Genomic DNA, 22,255 nt, shown 5'->3' on the forward strand with positions numbered 1-22,255 from the left:
TATAAAATTAAATCGGATTAGAATATCTCGTTTTCGAATAATTTAATCATCCCTATATGCGTTGACCTGTACATATCTTATATGTCTTAAAATTAGCGACTCTTCTTCCACATCATTAATTTTTGGGGTAATTTGTAAAAAATAGTTTAGATCTAACAAAATAATACTTTAAGGACCAATCTAGAAATCAAGGTATAATTTGGGACCAATTTACTTATTAAACATATATGCAATAACTGAGTTGCCGAGTGGAGTCCACCTCTCAAAGCTGTTAGCATCAATTGCTGAAACAGAGCATAGACCAGGAGAACGAAAGAAAAGAAGAAGCCAAACCCCATCTTCTAGACTTCGACAACAAACAAATCTCATCAACTAATTTTACCAGAAAAAGGAAGAAAAAAAATCATATTTTAATCTCAGCAAATGATTAGTTTTGGAAGCAATCCATCACCAGCACCACGAGAAGATGCATGGATTAATTCTTACCAAAAGCTACTTCCTCACTGGCACTGTTTCTCTTTCTCATCAGGTTCAACTCTTTCAATCTTATTTTTCTTAAATTGTTTGTGAAATTTTGGTTGAAGACTTGAAGTTGAGCAATAAAGGAGATTACCCTTTGTTGATTTTCCTTTTAACTGTTCAATTAATGATTTTTGGCCTTAAAAAATTCACGAGAAACTTGTTTGTTTAACTGAAATCTATCTGGGAAAATTCTGGGTGGTGGTTTTTAATTTTATTTTGTATGAGAATTTTGAACTTGGGGTATAAAGGTATTGTTTTGCTAATGTTGAATGGAATTGCATTATGATATTGGGAAAAAGAAACCGGAAAGGTTCTGGGTAGCACTCTGTTACTATACTTTTGTGTGAGAATTACATTATGGTAATTCTTTTTGTGTGTGAAAATTTTGATCAAGTTGAGCAATTAAAGAGATTACCTTTTGTTAATTTTCCTTTTATCTGTTCGATTAACGATTATTGGCCTTAAGAATCCATGGGATACTTGTTTTTTTTTTTACCTTAAATCGAGCTGAGTCTCATTAGTGTTGTAGGTAAGATACTCGTAGGAAAAGTTTTGATCTTTCAGAGAATAGGTTAAGATTATATAAATTTCAAGGATGGAATTCTTCCTGCTTTGTTCCACTTTTCTGTTCTTAGACTTTTATTGACTCTTTTATGAACTATTCTTTGTCAATTGTTTCAGCATTCGAGGCTACCGATATCGATATCTAGAGTTAATCAGTTTGATGCTGCTAGATTGGATGTTGAGATGTCAGCTATGTTGAAAGAACAGCTGGTTAAAGTTTTCTCCTTGATGAAGGTATCTTTTTGTTATCGAATCCGTTCATGATCTATCAAAAATGAAGTTGTGCTATGCGATTGTCTGAGTTTGTTTCTTTGTTTTGTTGGGGTTAGCCAGGAATGTTATTTCAATATGAACCCGAACTCGATGCTTTCCTTGAGTTTCTCATTTGGAGGTTCTCAATTTGGGTAGATAAACCTACTCCAGGAATTGCTCTTATGAATTTGAGGTACCGAGATGGACGTGCCATGCAAATAAGAGGAAAAGGTAAGAAGGTCTGGACTTATCTTTATTATGCTACGATGTTGCTCCGACTCATAATTTTTTTGTGAAAATCTGACACATCACCGAACGTTAATATGGGATCTGACTCTCCAAGAAGGTAAGAACCCTCCAAATACATAAAAAGCCTAGAAAAAATACTAAGCATATCTTGTTAGACTCATACCCGTATCCGACACTCACACCTGAGTCTGAGTAACATGGCATCTTAGTTTGCCAACCAAATCAAGTACTATTTTGTTGCCATTTATAACTAGTTGCGTTGTTAATTATAGTTCTTTATGACTGCAATTTATCAATGTTATTAATCAAAACTATGTCTAGGCCTTTTCAGAACAATCTATTTTTAGTGTATTTTAGATGTAGCGTTTTCCCCTAGTTAACAATTTTCAGGTTTGGACCGTGCTTAGGAGAGTTCATCCTACTATCTGTGTCACCCCTTTCTTCTGTTAACGTTGTCTTTTCTTTGCTCGTCTGTTGCTTTATTCTCGTACAGCCTTAATCAATGGCCTTACTTTGTGCTACTCTTATATTTCTGCAGTAAGAATGGGCTTGGAAGGGCCGGGGCTAACTGTTGCTCAGAAGATGTGGTATTGCATTGCCACAGTTGGTGGTCAGTATATTTGGGCTCGTTTACAGTCATTCTCTGCTTTTTGCCGATGGGGTGATTCTGAGCAGGTGCTGATTCTATGTATCCTTTGTTCCTTTTTTTGTTTTCTTCTTCTTTGTGTATTCCCCTGGGAAGAATTTGGACACCATTTGAAGTTGATTCTGATTTTCCTTCTTCAGAGGCCATTGGCACAGCGAGTTTGGGGTTTAATAACGTATCGAAGGGATTTATAAGGCGGCATCATTTGGCAACCTACTCATATTTCTTTACACAGGAAGGTAGGTTTCAAGTATTGAATAACATGTTTATCTGAGTCTCATTAGTGTTATAGGAAAATATAAACACATACAAAAGGAAAGAAGCACAAATAACAGGCATAGTGATTTAACTTACTATGCTTCATATCAAGTTTTTGTTTATCATCTTTACAGTTTGAAATTGATTGGTTCATCTGGTTTTTGGGTTGATATATATTACTGTACTCTATCAAACATGAATGCTTGGTGATTAAGGAACTTTTAGCTGGTTCGAGAAACCTGTTTTTCTTTGGTCACCTTTAGGCATTCACGTTGGCCCTTTTTCATCTCTTCATCTAATGCAGGTATAGAAACCTCATCGAAAGAGCTTTAAGAGCAAGACTTGTCTATGAAAGCCCTAATATGAACCGAGCGGTTAGGTTTGAGTACATGAATCGCCAGTTGGTGTGGAATGAGTTTTCGGTAATTTTTCCTTTTTAAGCCAACATCTCAATGTTTGGTTCGAAAACATTTACATGTCCTATTACTTTTTGAAATGTACCTTGGTAGTTGTTTGTAGGATAGGCTCCACCAGAATAAAAGACTGTAGCCGAGGTGCATATTGTGCAGAATTTGCGGAAAATCTATTCATCAGCTGTTAAAATTTAGGGTTTGACAATATACTCATTTCTGATTCATGAATACCTAGCCTAGAATGAATAGGAAGGACTGGAAGTTTTTATTGCAAGTAAATGAGAATACGCATTCAATTCAATAAGTCTTTGGAACGAAAGAAATAGGCGAAAGCAGGAAATATTTGGTTTATTTGCCGATCATGTATCCTTTTAACTTTGAAAATCAAGTCAACACTCGATTGTTAACATATTTTGTTTGGGATATGTAGACTAGCAAGCATGTAATTTTCCTCCCGCAGGCTGCAGCCATATATGTAAGATAATAATCAGATGTACTGAAAAAAAAACCTAAGAGAAGGAAAATTGTTTACTATTTTAGTCATTTGAAATTGGTTCTTGATGTAACCGGCAATTTATCTCTTCTGTTTCGACATGGCTCAGCATAATAGTATTGTTAACATGGCACTGACAGTTTTTCCCCAATTTTTGCCTGTGATGAATGTGTTTTCATACGTGCGTTTGCTTTGCTATTACGCAGGAAATGCTGTTGCTTCTTCTCCCTCTTCTTAACTCGTTGACGGTTAAAAGTTTTCTTCAGCCATTCTCGAAGAACAAGTCTTCAGGTTCTGCAGAGGATGACTCTACTTGTCCCATTTGCCGGGCAAGTCCGACACTTCCGTGTCTCGCCCTCCCTTGTCAGCACAGGTAGGTTAAACTCTATCCTATTCTCCCGACACCCCTCTAGTTTTCGTTGTTGAGCTAGTCTTACTCGATGAATGATTAACTCGAAATATGTTAGAACTTGAGCGGACCAAAACAGAAAAAGATTGAAATATATACATTGTCATGGTGTTGGATAATTTCAAGTGTTGTTTGCTTATAACTGATTACAATTTCATATTCACAGGTATTGCTACTACTGCTTACGAACACGATGTGCGGCAGCTCCATCATTCCGGTGCTCCCGATGCAACGAGCCCGTCACAGCAATGCAACGGCATGGCAGCATTGTTGGGCATAAAACTCAGTAACTTAGTTGGATAAGAGCATCGTATACTAAGAAATCAACACGAACTCCCGTTGTAGGATACACTATAGTTTTAGAAAACTAAAATTAATTCTTTTTTTTTATGTATTCATTTTTTATATTTTTGTATATTAAAAGGATCATGATTAAATATTCATGTACGATCGTGTTCGACATAACATACTTATACGATTAAAAACACACTCATTGCAATATAATATGAAATACGACACTTGGATCTGGAATAACGTGTAACTAAAAAAATTAGGTATTTAATTGTACCATTAAAAAAGAAAGATATCTAATTGCAAGAAAAAGAGTACCACAATACACACAAATGTGAAAGATAGGTACCAAAAGTGATATTTACCGTATTATATATTTACACTAAAATCATATATTATATACACTTGCATATGCTTAAAGCAGACAAGGAACCCACCTTCCTTCTAACATTGCACATCTTCCTCTACGTTTACACACAATTCTCCTGAATAACATTATCCTCATTCACACATCAATGGGTCTCTTCGAATTCGAACCATCGTCGGCTCAAAAAGAGTTGTTGGTACCGTCCTACCATGCCCCTTTGCCATCAGAATCGTCTCCCGATCAAAACTATGTCGTTTTCCCCAACTACCACAGTTTGAGGAGAATCCAATGGTGCGATCGACGACGTGTACTGTACGCGGCTGCCTTTGTGTTGTTAGCTGCCTTGGCGTTCATATTCTGGCCATCTGATCCCGAAATTAAGATCGCACGGGTGCACGTAAACCGTATGCAAGTCCATACTAAGCCCATAGTAACATTAGATATATCTTTGGTGTTGACATTGAAAGTGAGGAATTGGGATGTGTATACCATGGACTTCACCACCTTGGATGTTGCGGTAGGGTACAGAGGGAAGACGCTGGGCCACGTGAAGTCGGAGCACGGTCATGTGAGGGCGATGGGGTCGTCGTATGTAGAGGCAGTGCTCGAACTTAACGGGGTCGAGGTGTTTTCCGACGTGGTTTATATGCTTGAAGACTTTGCCAGAGGAACTATCCCCTTCGATACTGTCACGGAATTCGTAGGGCTGCTTGGTTTTTCCTTCTTTAAGTTCCCTTTGAAGGTAAATAAAACATCTCTCTTATCAAATCCCAGGGACTAATTAGACCCTGCAAAATACAATGAGGTTTATTTACTTTTTCTTTTCACAGTAAAATCGTGATTGTTGTGGTAAATAAACAGGCAAAAATATCATGTGAAATTGTGATAAATCGATCAAGTCAGAATATCATTCGCCAAAATTGTTACCCCTCGGGTAAGGCATTTTCATTTTCACGATTCTGTATGTTTAAAATTATTTATATCCGATACGAATCTAAATTGTTAATTTTGTGTGTCTCAGGAATGAACTGAAAGATGAGGAAAGTGCAGTGCAAGCTGAAAGATTCGACCAATGTTGCAGAATTGTAAATACGTATTTTTGATTAATCTGTATAGAATGGATTTTTCATATGATTTTATGAAAATGGTTTAATAGTGAAATAAAATCCCATTTATACCACACGTCACGTACTTTAATCAAAGCAGAAACCCAACTATTATGTTATGATTAACTTTCAATCACAAATGCCGAACTGAATGAATCCCACATCGTTTGGTGAATGAATTGAGGATCGTTACGTTTATTATAAAACAGGAGGGAATAGGAGGACATAAGGCATCTTTGCGCTTGGGGCAATGACGCAGCTCATGAGGTACTAACCGAGGCGCGTCTATTGCTGGTTGAAAACTATTTCCAAACCCCCTCTTAGGCCTGTGTTCTGCCCTGGCCTTCGAGAATTTCTGGAAGGGCTCCCTTTGGGGTAAAGCCCTACAAACTCTAGTTTTTAAGGTTATTTTATTTTAAGTAAACAATGAATTTCAATGGTAGGAGATGGCATTTTCAGTATTGAAGGAAGGTGGTGTAATGATATCATGAGTTTACGATAATGGATGTTAATGATAATGATGAAGATTAGATCTGTAAAAAAACAATGGTATTTTTGTATGTTTCATGTAATTTTAATATAATAAACGATTAATAAAAATATATATATAATAAACAAACAAAATCGAATATTTAATTTTTAAAACGTACAAAATCGAGTAACTAATGAATAATTTTGTTTGTTAAAGAATATAATTTGTTTGTCTATTTATGTTTTAGAATGATAAGAAAATACAAATAAACATAAATTTAATTAATTTAATTTTTTAATTTAGAAAAGGATAGCGAGCTGCTGAGTGAAAAATAAATGTGAACAAAATTTAAACTCAAATGAATATAAAGGAACAAACTTGATTTAACAAATTATCAAGTGTTTATTTGTTTATGTCCAATTATTTAATTAACAAATGAATATAAACGAAATTTTTATCGCACTGAAAGTTAAAATTCGAAAAAAAGGAATGACATGAAATGAGAACAAAGCTCAAAGAAAACTGGTATCACCTAGAACGAGATAGAAATATAATTTTAAGAAATTTTAAAATTGGATAAAAAAAAGTAAAAGATGAGACGACTTCACATCAGCCCGCAAAAAAAAAAGTAATAAAAGATAGAGCAATTAAAAACTTGAATGATCCAATTAACTTTTTTAATATTTAATGATCAAATTACCCTTTAATTATTTGAAACTTAATTAGCATAAATCAAAACTATTTCATTACTCGTTCGTATTTGGAGCACACTCGTTTCCATACGGAAACATATTTGAACAAAAGCCAGTAGGATTGTTTCCGATTTACACAAAAATGTCAGTTGTCGGCATGTCCAAGCCTTCAAAATCTCCAACAAATAGTTAGGAAAGATTGCCTCAAATGTGCAACATCACCTTCATGTTGAATAAGTTACTTTCATCTATACATGAATGAGCAACTTAGCTGCTCGGTTACGCACCCAAAAGCTTCTAATAGTTGGTGCGAAGTTTGCGATTATAGGATTCTTCTCCTTTCTGATACTGCAAGATCATTGATCTAGAAAGTATAATGCAGGGCCAAACTCTTAAACTTTCTCTTCGATCCCTAATCGAGCATCAAGTTGGCGAATGGCGTCCCTAATGTAACTGTTTCGACAAGATAAGTTTAGTTCTTCTGATTGCCAGGCATTTCTTTTGTCTCGAGGTACTGCTCATACAAATAACGATATCTCGTGGGCACGAAATCCATGAATCTGTTACAGATGACAACAGTGTAAGATCTAGCAAAGAGTAACCCGTAAAAGTTACAATCTAACACGGGGGAGGAAATGAACGGATAGGCTAAAGAATAACAGTCGTGTAGGTATGATAAACTAGCAAATTATACTATGCTTTCGAGTATACAATGCCTAACTGACGACGTAATTAATTTTCCGGCTAATGGAAGAACCGTTGTGATAGAAACGTGGAAAGCAAAAGCAAAAGCATCATCAATCCAACCTTCAAATTTAATGCCATTTTAGGGTAGATGCATACCTTTCGAGAAGAGGAAGTCTCTCAGGTCCAGAAAATAATCCCATAATGCGTTGTAAAAGATTACCAATCTTCATCACTTTGGACTTCATTTCCTTCATATAACCCACAAACTGTAAGTATTCTGATGGACTAACTTTCTCTTTCACCTTAAGGCCAGAAAAATTTCCCTAACCCAAATCAGCTACACAACACCATCAAGAAAGTGAAAATCAACTTGTATTGCGAATTTGAAGAGGAAAGCAGCAAAAGAAAAATTAACAGAAATCACTACATGGAAGATAGTTCGACAAATAAACAACGGATGAAAGCATGTCTTTCCAATTTTATTTCTCTAGAGGCTCCAAAGATAGGATTATGAACTCCTAAAGTCATTCCAAAACTTATAAAAGAAAAATTCCAGATGTTTTTAAAGTACACCGGGATTTTCTTTATAGGCTTAGCTGTTTTTGTAACGTTACAGTCCTGAATTTTTCCCATTGGTTTCACGTCAAACCTTCCCATTTCAATAAGTCATTATGTTCTGGAGTTAGCATGTTGGCTTGTGTCGGTCCTAAAAAGGGTCTGGAACTTCTCTTTACATGGTTGATGCATAGAATCTAAGCAAATATGAATACAACTAAATATTTTGACTGTTGACAACATATATAAGAAAATTTGGAAGAAAAAGAAGATACATTTTACCTGAATCAGAAAAGCCGTACCTTTTGATTCCTCAGCACCACGTTGTTCAGCACTTGCGTGAAGATCATTGTTTTTATGCTTGAGAAACTTAGCATCCACACCAGCAGCTCTAGCATCCTTATGTAGTAAATGAACATTACCATTCAAAATATATGTATCACCAGAATAATTGTTGTGTTTCGTTGTACTTACTGTAGGAGGAAGATCTCTTGGCCCTGATCTTTGGGCATACACTGGAACTTTTATCATGCTGCAATTCATCATGCTCTATAAGTAACACCTTGCGTTTCTTCATAGAACATGGAACTAGTTGTTTCTCTTTACTTTGTTGTTTTTCCAATGAAAGATCACCAGTCAAACCAATAATATCATGATTCGGATATTGCATTTTCCCTTTTCCAGTAATTAATAACTTTTTCTCTTTGGTCCTTGGATCACTTGATTGCTTCAACCTTTTCAAATCCATACAAGGAGTGAAACATGAAAGATTGGCAGGAAGAATATCTCTGAGATGGTTTGAGCTGTTGCTGCTTTTTACTAAAAGAGAAGATTGGCAAAAACTTGTTATTAAGATGCAACTCATATGAAGGAAAAAGATGAAACATAAGTTATTCAAAAGAATGAGGTTAGCCATGGAAACAATAGATACCGAAGCAGGGAATTTTCCTGGGTAAGATTTTTCTAGAGGCCGAGCAGCTTTTATATCAGCACTTTTTCCTATACAAAGAAATACAACGTAAGCAAGTAGCGTTTCTCATCTACCATGACAAATAGTTAATTAATGATGGATATACAGAGCATTTTTCATAATTTAGTATTGGAATGTAAAATGACTAGAGAAGTCACCAGATTAAATTAATTGAACTGTTGTGAACCGAACCTATGTTAGGAAAGGCCATTAGTTTTGATTCTTTAATTAAGGCTTAGGTTGCTTTTTTTTTCTTTTCTTTCCTCAGGTCACTTAATTGTGCTTTTGTTTCAATTGATTTATTTCCTCTCTAGAATAGCTTTCCTATTTATGTAATAAGATTGGTCCACATTTAAAGTAACGTATAAAACTATAAAACCTAACTATCAAAACCCCTAAAGAGATGAGTCTCTCAAAAGAAGTCCTACGGTTTGTCTCTTTTCGATGAGCTGAACTATCAATCGGCCCGTGAAGCGATCCTGTTTGCATATTCTAAGATGAATTTATCATTACTTTGTCAGGTCAAAATGTGGGAAAGAAAATTGAGAAGCAAAGGCTAGAGAAAATGGCGTGTTAATATTAAAACATCACATAGAAGAGTGCTACCTGATGAAGATTCCTTAATCCCCTCATCAGGAGCTGATGCTGTAGAACATGGACTTAAATCTGCATGAAAATAGGAAACATAGGTGATTTAATGAAGGCAATGTTGGTTACAGCATGATTGAAAATGCTATCAAAAAACTACAGAATTCATATCTTTATAACTAAAAGAAAGCTTGGCTTAAAAACAGCTCCATTAAAAATTTTGAACATTATAAATATAGAGATATAAATCAAAGAAACGGGACAGCAGTAACATTATTAAAGGACACTTAACCAATGCTTTTGAGGTCTGATAGTTCTCGTTCTGGTTTTGCAGGAACACGGGTTCCTCCATCTTGAAAGAAACGAGTCAGAGTAAAAACAGCATCACCAAATTTGGTGTAACACTGCAAAACGAAGAGGAATAAGCAGAATTCTTCAAATAAAATGTCGTTTCATTTCTAGAAGTATACCTTAATATGAGGTTGTATCCAAGCTGATATTTGAGACTGACGACTTGATTGAGCAAACCTGTAAAGATCTCAGAAGATAAAGTTGAGGAAAGCTGTCGTAATTTAAAAGCAATTAGAAAAGGAGTTTTTGTTTTTCTTAAATTCTATTTCTGATTGCATTTCACTTGTATCCAAACTTTACTTTTGTAATTCTCAGCCTACAAAAGCAGGCTGTTTTTATTTTTTCAACAAGCAATTCGAAGAACTTATGTTCTCTCTTCATTCGAATTCTCACTTTCTTTCTTAGAATATTTACCAAAGTAACCATAAAAGGCAAAATTTATAATAAGTTGACCAAATTAAGAACAAGTTTCAGGGAAATGCACTTTACAATTGAAAATTACTGAAAACCTCAACCATACATTCTACTTGAATGAATTACAACATGTGCAAAATAACAATCAACATTATAAAAACCAGCAAACTAGATAAATTTGGAAATTTTAATATAAATTCTGCAGGTATTAACTTAGAAGTGATATATATACGATATTACAAAAAAAAAAAGAGATAAGATGTGACATAACCTACATTATATATAACTCCGCGAATAGTTCACAATATAAAAATTCATGGGTTTACACAAACACATCACTTGCTAACCTTCATTTTCTCAAGTTAACAGCTTAAATCTTATTTTCCAAACTGTGAATTTTTTCCCCTTCATGCTCGGTCAGGTTCAGGACTGATAATTTAAACTTAGGTAGTACATCCAAGCTTACTACTAAAATGCTAGCTTTACAATAGGAACTTTTAAGTAAAATGTGAAATCAATGTAGAAATAAGCACATGAATAACAGTTTTAATCCCTCACTAGAGGAAAAAGAAAAGCAATACTAGAAAGTAGAAACAACAGTTTTAAGTATAATTGTTCACGTGACAGTTTCAACTTTCAAGTATTTACCATACATGGACCATACTTGGACGAAAGATTACAATAAAGGATAATAGAAAACAAATACCTTTCATCCCTTTCATCACAAAAGATAATCGCTCCATAATCGTGGCGATGACGGATAACTCGTCCGACTGACTGATTTACAGCTCTTGATGCTTGTTGGTTGTACCACTCTTCTCCAGTTAACACCTTAAGCATCTGATGAAATCAGCACAGTAACTTGTTTACTTTAACAACTAAAAACATTTATGTTAAGATTAAAAAACATCTAGCAATATCTGCATCAGTCATCACCTTACTTCATTCCCTGGGTGATTGTGCCTGTAGGTCCAAGTACTCACGTTTCAGACGAACCTGTCATATTATCAGATTTGAAAAGGAACATATACATAAAGCAATGAGAAGGTCATGGTATGTGTTCGTTGATACATGCACTTATCAGATATAAACGCTCATTTGCAATAGCCAAATTAGTTATATGATGGTCATTAACGAGTGAAGAGTGAAAACTGCCAATGAAGAAACTGGTCCGAGTAATAGGCTAAGAATGACCAAACCTTGGGGTCTGTCCTAGTGGCAAATGGCATCCCAGTGATGACCACTGCCCTTCCAGCATGGTCAGCAAAATCTAATCCTTCACTGACCTGAACAAATAGGGGGAAAAAACATAGTAGAGAAAGATAATTAGGAACTATTTAGAACCAAAATAACTTGTTCAAATGAGAAGTGTTTGGGAAGCAAAAACACCAAACAAGACCACACTAATGTAAATTCGCAAGCCATGTTTTTTTTAATAAGAATTTCAGGCCTCATTAAAAAACCCCTTCTTGATTAATGGATCTTTTAGGAAAGCTCCTTAATCAGCGGAAGGAGGAAAAGAGTGCTTTAGGATTTTATTAATCAAGGCAAAGTACATAAAATACAACCAGAAGACAAACTAACAGAACCTTAAAAATTACAGAACATAAAATCAAAACCACCAATATGACCAGACCACCCTTCAACAACAAAACTAGCTCAGCCCCAACAACCTCAATAGGCCACCATAACCCTACTGAAAAACATCTAAAGCAACAAAAATTAATCATCCAATCCCCTGTTTAGCTAGAGTATCAGCCTCACAATTGCAGCTCCTCGGTATGTGTCTAACAATAATCTCCCTCTCCGAGATTAGGGAAACAATTTTCTGAATCATCGAACTAAAAAAAATGAGGAGATGTAGTCGGCAGCAAAATCCAATCCACTACTGATTTACAATCACTCTCTATAATTAACCTTCCCTTCATCGCTTATTATCAAGACATCTGACCTGAGTCATTCCTTTCTTTATGTTATTACTAATAGCAACGTTCATACAGATCTAGAGAAACTAAATCAGATATTATTATAAATAAGATGAAGTTCAGGATCGCAAAGAAAATTACTCCATAGGTTAATCCAAGATTTAGTAACATGTACAAGGTTTAAAACTCATAAATTTTTACCGGGGATTTATAGGTTATTCACTAAAATTTTGCATCTCCTAAATATATAAAAAGAATGATCTATTAAGGAATCCTAAACCAGACAGTGCATTATCCCAAAAAAAATGGAGTGCTAGAAACAAATTATGGAACTTTTATAACACATATTTTCCATCTTGGGGGTAGCATGTATTTTCTGTTTGATAAAAATAAAACACTACCACACATGTATTATGTCAGAGAAGTTTGTAATACTGTATCTCTAAAGCCCTCAAACAACATTCCACAATCACTATGGTTCAAAAGTCCAAAGGAGATCTCTACTCTTTTGCCACCATACAACAGGTTACATGTATTTCTGGCACAGTGCAAAAACAAAGTTTTGTTTTAAGTTTGGATGAAAGTAACATACCTTGCCACGGCAAACAGCAAAAAATACTTCACCTGAAGTAAAGGTGTCCTTTAGTTTAGTCATGTAGTCCTGCCAAAGAAAAGAAACTATTTATCTGTGCTACAAAGTCTTTGGTTACCACAGAATACAATAAAAGAGAAATTAAAGTTTTCATGTATCTACTACCTCAACTGCCAGAGGAAAAAGGGATGATTGTCTGGGTTCAATAATGGGTTTCTTAAATTTGCATGTTCTTTCCCATATTGTAGTTGAATTTGTGTTACCCTGCAAGGAGAAAGAACATAATGTTTATGAAGCTAAAATTAATGGAGTCACTACCCCTTCTCCATTAATCTTGTTCCAAGATCTTACCATGTTCTTCCAACAGCTAATGCACTGGTCCAAAAGGTAGTAAGATGGGAAGGATACAAGCAGTCCATCAGGTACAATTCGAGCAAAATTGACTGGGAAAAAAAGAACTGTTACTATGACATTATGGCTACTGAGGCAAATATGGAAACCTTTATGCTGTCAATTATCATCATAAAGTAATGGCATAGGCCAGGCATCCCTGCACAATTTTAGCACAATGCCTCAAGCCCATGATGATTTGCTTAAGGGCTTCTTTCTTTCAAAGTTATTGTTTCTATGAATAAGCTTAGAAATCCCTCTTAGATCAGAGCATTAACAGTTGGCATTGCCTCATGTAAACAATGTGCTCTTTCTTTTACAAAATATGAATCTTGTGAACATATATACTCAGCCCACCAGGGTAGAGTCATAGCACATTTTTATCTGTAGTCAAATGGTCTCCCACTGAAAGTTGCTATGGACCTATTGGCTATTCTCATAGCTTATTTTATTCAAATAACATGACTTGCTCACATTTGTTATTCAAAACAATTCCACTTCCAATGAATTCTCTAGTGCAATAACATGATGAAGTAGAGAAGAGAATCAACGGCCTTTCTACCATCAATAAGTGATTATATTTCTTATTGGATTGAAAAGCTGAGAAGAGAATCTAGAGATCATTAGACTAACACTATGTGTTCTACCATTGGCACACCAGACTATTGCCAATGAAAAGGTTCACATACCAATGGCATTCTCGAGTTCTTGTTTGTATTCTGGAGAATCACGATTCCGGAAAGATGAATTGAAGGGACGACCTGAAGTACCAATTGAGACAACTCCAGCCCATATATGATTTGAGGATATTACATGAGGATTTTCCAGCTGAACAGGAAAATCTTTGCATGCAACAGAAGGTTTCTCTTTAGTAACTAATATTCAAGAAAACCAAAGTATAATATATGTAGAAAGAATGAATTTGGGCAGCTTACAATTTCAATTCTTGTGCAAATGAATCCAAGGGGGATAATGTACCCGATGTCACTATAATAGATCCAACACCCATTTCAGTGAATGTTTGCATGGCAATGCCTGGATTGAAGCACCACCAGCCGAGTGTCCTGGATAACTTACCTGCCAAAATTCAAAAAGATGAAAATATAATTCACTTTTACAACAAAGCATATCGAAAGAACACAGCAAAATGATGGTTACCAGTACCAGAACCTTACAGCTTCTTAATCTGTTATTAGTGACTGATGAAGCTAAATGAAGAGCATAAATTATTTTCAAAAAGTAGAATAAATTCAGAGGAGAAAAAGATAGACCTAAAACTTTATCACCAAGAAAGCATGTGCACCTTGGAATAGACAAAAATATTGCCATATTTTTCTGCCATTTTGGTATAAAGGAGGCTAGAAGATAGAATATCCGCATCTTGTAACTAAATGCTTTCACTATTCTACATGAGCATAACAAGCAAGATTTGGTTTTGAACAAGATACAGGAAATACTAACAACCTTGTTACTTTAAAAACATGACTACCACAATACTGGTAACTCCGACAACCTCCAACTAACTTTACATGAATACACCAAGAAAAACTAGTTCCTTTTCAATACTTCTCATTGTTCATTTTTTGCTGAATCCTTACTGCGCCCCAGACTCCTAGCCAATGCTTCATTTAAAATAGGGAAAAGAAAAAGGAAAGAATAACTTATGAATCTTCTTCGTGAACCATGAGATTCCTAGAAAAGGTGGTGTTCATATGCCCATTTTCAATATTAGATCTGACAACCAGAAGAATTATAATGATCACTTAACAGTTTAAACCTGATTTAAATAAGTAACTTGAATCAAGCAAGGCAAATACGCATGAAGAAATTAAAGAACAAATAACAAATTCTAACAACTTGGTCTCTGAGTTACCTTTGAAGATATCTGAAGCATTCACCTCAGCCTCTTGAACATGAACCTGAAATAACATATGAAAGTTAAAACATGAGATGCCTAGCTTAGGGAAGAATAGTACGGAAATATTTCCCTCTGTTAAAAAGGTAATGATAACGACATCCTCAAAGCTCTGAGTTCCCAGCTTACACGATAACTACCAGCATGACTGTTGCCCTTGTCTCTGAATATACTTTTAAGAATGTAGCCAATGCTTTCCAGCCCACTTCCACTTCCCTTAGCATCATGCTTTTTATCTTCCTTAAGCAGCAGAGTAGCATCCTCAATAATATCAATAAGCGTAGAAGCAGTTTCATGCGTGATATTGAGATCAGCAAGTAGTTCATAAATGTAGGGCCCAGGCTTAGTAAATCCAAGTTCCTTGGATTCGATGGGAATTTCAGCAATTCACTTCTGAAGTTTCAAAAGAAGAGCTGAAAATATGCAGAGTATGTCTCTAAATAAATATATTGGTAAGGATGTGATACACACACATATAGAGAGAGATGCATACACACACATGAATACATATATATACAACAGAATTACAAACAAAATAAGTTGAAGCTGCCAGCAAAGTGACTGAAAGGTTTTCTAGAAGTGCAATATCCTCAACTAAAAGGACCAAAGCTAATTTATCGCAGAACAAATACAAACTCATAAGAACAAGTGTTTTGAACATGGTCTAATCACCTTACTTCTAATTAGACCACCAGCAGTAGGAATAAAAACAGAACATAATGCAAATTAAAAGCAACACCTACAGCCATATAAACTAAAACAAAACCACAATTGAAGAGACAAGATCTAATGAGACTCGTCTTCTTCAGGAGCCCAAGAGTTTGGTTTGAATGAAGGCTCTATCTCATCCACCATGACCTTGAAGAAGTTGTCACCAACCTTCAATTCCACCATCGCATCAATTCTCGCATCAGCCTTTGTGAGGACTTGAATTTTTGTCCGATCAAAGGATGATGGAGAATGACAACTTTCGTCGATAGCTAGTAATAAACCCCACTTATCAGCAATGTTCTTGAAAATATTCCAATTTCATGCGTGAAAAGGAACACCCTCGCAAACTAACCATACTCGACGACACTCCATTACCAAACTCTCTGACCAAGCTTCGACTATGGAGAACTACTCTACGAGAATCTTTGATTTATCGTTCTTCACACTTCTCAATGAAGCATTGTCTTCGAAAATCATTAAAATCGCATTACCAACAGCTCTCATTAAGGTGAAGCCAGTGAGGCCCTTCGCTTGCATTTGTCTAGCGAGATGACCAATTTTGACAAAGTCCTTGCACCACCGCACTAGACAATTGCTCAACACCTGAAGTTTTTCTTCATCTATAACACCTTCAACTTTATAATGATTCTTCTCCGAATCATCTTCCATCCCGGACTTGCGAAGAACACCTATCGTGGACTTTCTCCAATAGGAATGTCGAGGTTTGAATTTAGCGAAAGAAACACCAATTTTACTGCCGTCGATACCAGAGCCATTCATTTTTGAGATCGCTCTCCTTGCTTCTTCGATAGATGCGAAGCGAATAAAACCAAAGCGAACTCCTTTTGAATTCCTTTTATTTGGAATAAAAGCATCAAGTACCCGACCATGAGAGCAAAATAGAGATCCAAACCTCTCCCAATGAATCTTCTCTGGTAAATTTTCAACAAATAACGTGAAACATCCAAACTTGTCAACTCTGCCCCTTTGTGATTGACTCCCTGGATCCCTCGTGTACACCATTTACTGCAGATTTTTCATCGCAACACACCTCTTTAACTGGCACATGAATACTAGGAGATGTTACAGAAGCTGGAATTGGCAATGGCAGTACTGGAGGAACAGGAAAACCTTTGTACTTGTCAAAATCAGAATCTGTAACTACTCCTCTTTTAACAACAAGATTCTTCCTTGCCATCTCGATGTGCAAAAGGGACTTCAACTTAGCATCAAAAACCATTTTCTGAAGGGCATCCTTGGCAACAACTGCAAATTTAACAGTTGAGAAGAGAGCGAAACCCTTGGGCTTATTTCCCTTGAAGCTCAAGTGTGAATCTTCAAAACCTGGAAGCCATCTCAGAAAATTCTGCAACTCTCTCTCTTTGACATCTTCAGGCAGACCCATAATGAATACAGTACGAACCTCATCATGATGAGAAGGGTGAGATGGCAGAGAATGCGAGGCTGCAGAGTGTGGAGGAACTTGGACCGGAGGTCTCAGATTGAGAGAAGGTAGGATTCCAGCACTCGGCATGATGAATGACTGTTGAAATAAAACACCCAGAGACTTGACAAACTGTCCTGGATTTTGAATGCAAATTTGAACGAAAAAACCAGAGAAGTAAAATGCTAGGTAAGATATGCCTCCGAACGTGAAAACCCAGAGCCAACAACGGCGATCTGGAAAAATAAGTTTTTCTCAGGAAGATTTCCGTTGACCAGCAGTGGGTATTCACAGTAGAGTACTTGGGTTTTTATCATGAGCTTCCGGCGAGCACAGTGGAACGGTTGAAACGAAACTCGGAAGACTGCTGGTGGAAAAGAACGGCGGAGAAAGGCAAGAAGATTTGCTCCGATTGAAGAGGAATCTAACAAAAAGAACCAGGAATAAGGAAACGCTGTGGGTAGACGAAGATCCTTGAGAAAAACGGCGTCAAAAGGAGGTCGGAGTGCGGTGGTGGACGGTGGTCGGAGGACGGCGGACGACAAGCGACAGAAGGTGGAAGGCTAACGATGGATGACGGTAGTGAGGGCTGTATAAACGACACCCATATTTTCTCTCTCCCTTGGAAATTTGAAATTTGAAAACGACTGGGTTAGAGAGAAACACATGCCGTCAAAAGCCCAAAAGACAAGTCAAAAGATGCTGCATCAGCACAGATGCTCTCCTGCATTGTATTCCCATAAAATCAGTAGCTAAGCTCAATCTAACAGAAGGCAGAAAGTCAACCATTGGATCAGTTGGCCTATGTCATTCATAGAATGACTATATTCCAACGGTGAAGAGACCAAAGAATACCAATTAACAGCAGCAAATAATGTTCTATCTAAAATTTACACAGAAGTTCCAGTTACAAATTTCAATTTTCCCCTTACAAGGTTGTGAGCTTCATCAAAAATCAGTATGCTGTTGTGCCACACAAGACTAAGAGATTTTCTATAATCACGATCTATAAGATAGTTGTAAGGTGCAAATAAAATATCAACATCCCTGAGGAGTTCTTGTGATACATAATAAGGGCACCTACAAGAAAAAAAATATTGTATAAATTAGCAAGAAAACATGATCAGGAATATTAAAGTTAGTAGCGGGGGCTCTAGTAGGAGACATGCCTTTTAAAAAAATAAGTAAAAAAGCCACCACCGCCACCATATAAAGTATGGAAAGGGAATATTACTGCAGAAACCTATGGCCTATATTTTCTTCCAATATTCACCAAATCCTCTATGTCAATAGGTTCATCTCCAATATGAGGGTTGTTCTTCATATAATCTACAGTAAACAACCAACATTAGTGAACAGCAGATGCACCCCAACCATTTCAAAATAGAACTTTCAAAAAATAAATTAGAGAGATGGTTGGTCAATTCACTGTAAATAAGTGAATAGTATAGTCCAGAAGAGAATAGAACAGAACTCAACTCCTCACTGCTGGTCATATAAGGCTAGTATCACCATCATCAAGTAACACTTCAAAGAAGGAAATCAAGCAAACTGTTTCTGCATTACCATGATGAATATTGACAGGCATGTCTTACTTTCTTCTTGTGGATTGGATAACAAACCAATGTGATAAAAAACTTTAATAGTAATTCCTAATAATCATCACACAATCTAAAGCCAGGATCAAAGTTTACCTCGTCCCCTTCTACAGTCAGTTTATATAAGATAAAAGTTTACATCATTTCAGAGTTAGAAGTTTAAATTAAATGAACTGTTGAATAAATGATGTATTCAAGGCATTGACAGTGCATGCCAAATGACATCAATGCAGAAAAGTGTACAAGTACCAGCAACACGTGGAAAATGAGTGCAACGGCGCTTCCGGTCCTTTCTGCAAAGGGAACGGCAGGCATTTGTCTGAGCTTTTCCTCTAAGTAAACTTACTTCTTCATGTACACACAACTGCTCCCGAGATCCCAAAACTACCATCTTGGGCCTGTATATCCTCCAACATTCAGAAAGTCAAAACCCAAAGCGAAAATATTGAGCTTCTGAAAGTATCAACAAGATAAATGTGCACTGCTACCCTGAAGGTGCTTAAGAACATATTGTAACAACAATGATTAACATAAGAGAAGTTCCCTTACATGTGATATATGACAATAAAAGGTTGGAAATCTGCAGTATCTTCACCTTCCTCTTTCCTTTGATAAAAGGCAAACAAATTTAACACCATATCCAAAGAAACGGAAATTCATGTGTTGTTATACCCTCATTTTTCTTTTTCTTTTTAAAGACTCTAGACATGCAATATTTTGTATAAATACTGATCAGAAATTCAAATCAACCATATAGGCAAGGAGTAAAATGCATATAAATCAAAGAATAATTCAAGTTGAACCCTATTGTGAAAAGGTTTCGAAGAATACAGAAGTTCTTTTATACTTCAATCCAAGAGCAACTGAATTGAGATTGCAAATTGATCAAACAGTTCAAAGCAGATAGAGCTTGATTTAATAATCAAACCAAGCTCAAGCTGCAACTGGAAAGTCATTTGTCAAACAAGCCATGCATCAGGAAAATTATTGCCAACTTGATCGAGCAATTTAGTATATGGCTTAATAAAGTTCATAAAACCAAGAGATTCCAGATCTTATCTTATCAAAACAGATATAAGAAAACAACTCTACCCACAAATATTATTTAGAAAAAAGAGCAAAAGTAGTTATCGACTCAAAATAATCTCCTCTGCTCTGGCTTGAAGAATAAGACAAAATAGGCATATTTAATAAGCCAGCCAACATATGTTGGTCTACCGCCAAATATGAGTAATGGCAAGACTGAGCAAGATTAGCTTAGGTGCAGATGTCAGACATAAGCATGAGCCAACAGATGCACTTTTAGTTTTTCCTTAAATTTGGAAGGGCCAGAACCTAATACTCATGCTAACTTTGATGTATCAGATATGAAACCAACTCCAACATTAGTAATGAAAAAGACATTAGCATATTAATAATCTCCACTACAGCAATAATAAGCTAGTAGTGAAGAAACCTAAATAACGTGTCATGAAAAATCAACTATGACCTGTAGTTGCTTCTTCTCAACTCTTGAACAACTTGACGAAGTTGGCTGTGAGTTCGCGAGGTATAAACAATGGCCGGAAGGTTACTGGCACATTGTGAGGATCCTATTCCAGTTGAAAAACCACCCAAACTTTTCCTCCAGGCCAATGTGGCACATAGGAGACATAGTGTTTTCCCAGTTCCAGTAGGACTCTCCAAAAGTACATTACACCTCTGTGACATAAAACAACAAATAGAATATAGCCCTTGAATTAACAAAATCCATACTATCCACCCCTTTGTATTTTGAAAATTTTAACTCAGAACAATAACTTGAAACAACCTAACATCAATATCCTACTCAACTATACCAAAATATAAGCAGCAATTACCTTATGCCCTTCAGTTGAATAACCATGTTTTAAAAAAGAATCAAAATTTTCTTATATTTCAGCACATATCTTCAAAAAACATTAATTTCAATAAACTAAAACAACGGCTTTTATACATTTTCTTTAAAAGAAAGTGTTGAAGAAAAATCAGACAAGTGATCACTGTCCCTTAAATTCAACTCCACTACTGAGACTGAGAGTAACAAATAAAATTCCTTGACACTAAACAGAAAAAGGAAATACAAAATATAAGTGAAATATACCCTCTGGAGAGCTTCAATAACTTTCTCCATGTAAACAAGTTGGCAATCGTACGCCTCGAACGGAAAATCAACATCGATTCCCCGTAACTTGTAAGTAGGCATTTTCCCTTTCTTTTCCTGTTTGGATTACGAGAAAGTTGATGAAAGAAAATGATCGGGTTTACCTTCGTTATCTAGTTTGAATAGACTCGCAGAAACTTTATATAGAAACCCTAGCTGGCGAACGAACGTTAGATTTCCCCGCCATTACGCTTTCGATTAGTACAGGACTACAGGGTTTATTTCCAAAGAGGCTGTCGTTTAATAGGCAATTACAGCAAAAAATAGGTCAAATTCTCTAGCAGCTCCCCAAACTAAGTATTTTTTATGAATTAGACCCCTTTATTATAATTTAGTCATTTCAACTTTACTCATTAATTATACTAAATAATTTAAAAATAACGAAGTCAACCATTATTAAAAGTGGAAATACCTAATTAATTTTTTTAAAGAAAAAGACCTCATTAAAAATCTCCTTCATATCTAAAAAACAAAGTGTAAAGGTACATATCGGATATTGAAAAAAGGAAAAGGGTGCCAAACTATATTAATAATAAAGGTCAGATACATAATAAACTGTTTCAAGATAACAACCATATGAACCATCTATCAAATTCACACAAGGAAAAACAAAAAGCACTCAGCAACAAGCCAGGAGCGACGCCACCAGCTCTCGTGAAAAGATCCACAAAACAAACCAGACCTCCTTCCTAGAACCGCTCAACGAGGACCATATTCAATCTTATATGCGGACAAAGTCCTTTACTGATACCCTCTTTAGCCAAATGGTCAGCATTAACATGTTGTACTCGATAAATATGTCGGATCACCCAACGATCTTTATCGAATCGCTCAACCAAACTGTTCACCAAAGAAGAGAACAAAGGAGCCGAACACCACGCCACAGCCACCTGACAGTCACATTCGATAATCAGACTGTAGGAAGGATGCCAATCAGACGATAAGAAAAAATCAATAGCCCAATGTATCGGCATAGTTCAGCCAACAAAGTCGACCCTGAACCAGCAGGATTCGAGAATTCCATTAGGAGTTTGACACTGTCGTTCCTAAGTAATCCGCCAATGCCACACAAACCATTGTCTCCTGAGCAAGCCCCATCAACATTGAAAGATAAGAATCCGGGCAGTGGCGGCTTCCAAGGAATCACCAAACAACCCACTTTAGATTTGGCAAATCCGGAACCTGCACTCGAAGGATCA

General features: G+C 36.1%; 2 protein-coding genes, 1 non-coding gene and 1 pseudogene across 3 annotated transcripts; 3 read left to right on the top strand and 1 right to left on the bottom strand.

The window, feature by feature from the left end:
* The first annotated feature begins 311 nt into the window (after window positions 1-311).
* On the top strand, window positions 312-4,135 carry LOC120146787 (annotated as a pseudogene).
* Window positions 4,136-4,559: 424 nt separating this feature from the next.
* LOC120146878 lies at window positions 4,560-5,496 on the top strand. Its single transcript, XM_039160356.1, has 3 exons — window positions 4,560-5,206; window positions 5,326-5,398; window positions 5,486-5,496. Exons 1-3 carry the CDS (start codon window positions 4,613-4,615, stop codon window positions 5,494-5,496), a joined length of 678 nt encoding a protein of 225 aa, XP_039016287.1. The 5' UTR covers window positions 4,560-4,612.
* A 306-nt stretch (window positions 5,497-5,802) lies between these two features.
* Window positions 5,803-5,953, top strand: LOC120146940. The gene has a single exon (XR_005518259.1). It is a non-coding gene; the product is annotated as a U4 spliceosomal RNA (small nuclear RNA).
* A 902-nt stretch (window positions 5,954-6,855) lies between these two features.
* LOC120146880 (regulator of telomere elongation helicase 1 homolog) lies at window positions 6,856-21,246 on the bottom strand. The gene is given in 28 exon segments (XM_039160357.1): window positions 6,856-7,294; window positions 7,578-7,723; window positions 8,259-8,490; window positions 8,492-8,843; window positions 8,913-8,975; window positions 9,553-9,612; window positions 9,827-9,938; window positions 10,005-10,062; window positions 11,015-11,139; window positions 11,236-11,295; window positions 11,499-11,585; window positions 12,817-12,885; window positions 12,982-13,080; window positions 13,168-13,259; window positions 13,896-14,050; window positions 14,142-14,283; window positions 15,080-15,125; window positions 15,251-15,534; window positions 15,650-15,730; window positions 16,462-16,764; window positions 16,853-17,375; window positions 17,477-17,839; window positions 17,947-18,000; window positions 18,209-18,356; window positions 18,527-18,605; window positions 19,124-19,272; window positions 20,364-20,575; window positions 20,997-21,246. Coding segments are annotated over 28 exon segments (4,284 nt in total). The 5' UTR covers window positions 21,099-21,246; the 3' UTR covers window positions 6,856-7,206.
* Between the last annotated feature and the right edge of the window lie 1,009 nt (window positions 21,247-22,255).

Source organism: Hibiscus syriacus, unplaced genomic scaffold (assembly GCF_006381635.1).
Source record: "Hibiscus syriacus cultivar Baekdansim isolate YM2019G1 unplaced genomic scaffold, ASM638163v2 tig00110931_pilon, whole genome shotgun sequence".
NCBI classification, from domain to species: Eukaryota; Viridiplantae; Streptophyta; class Magnoliopsida; order Malvales; family Malvaceae; genus Hibiscus; species Hibiscus syriacus.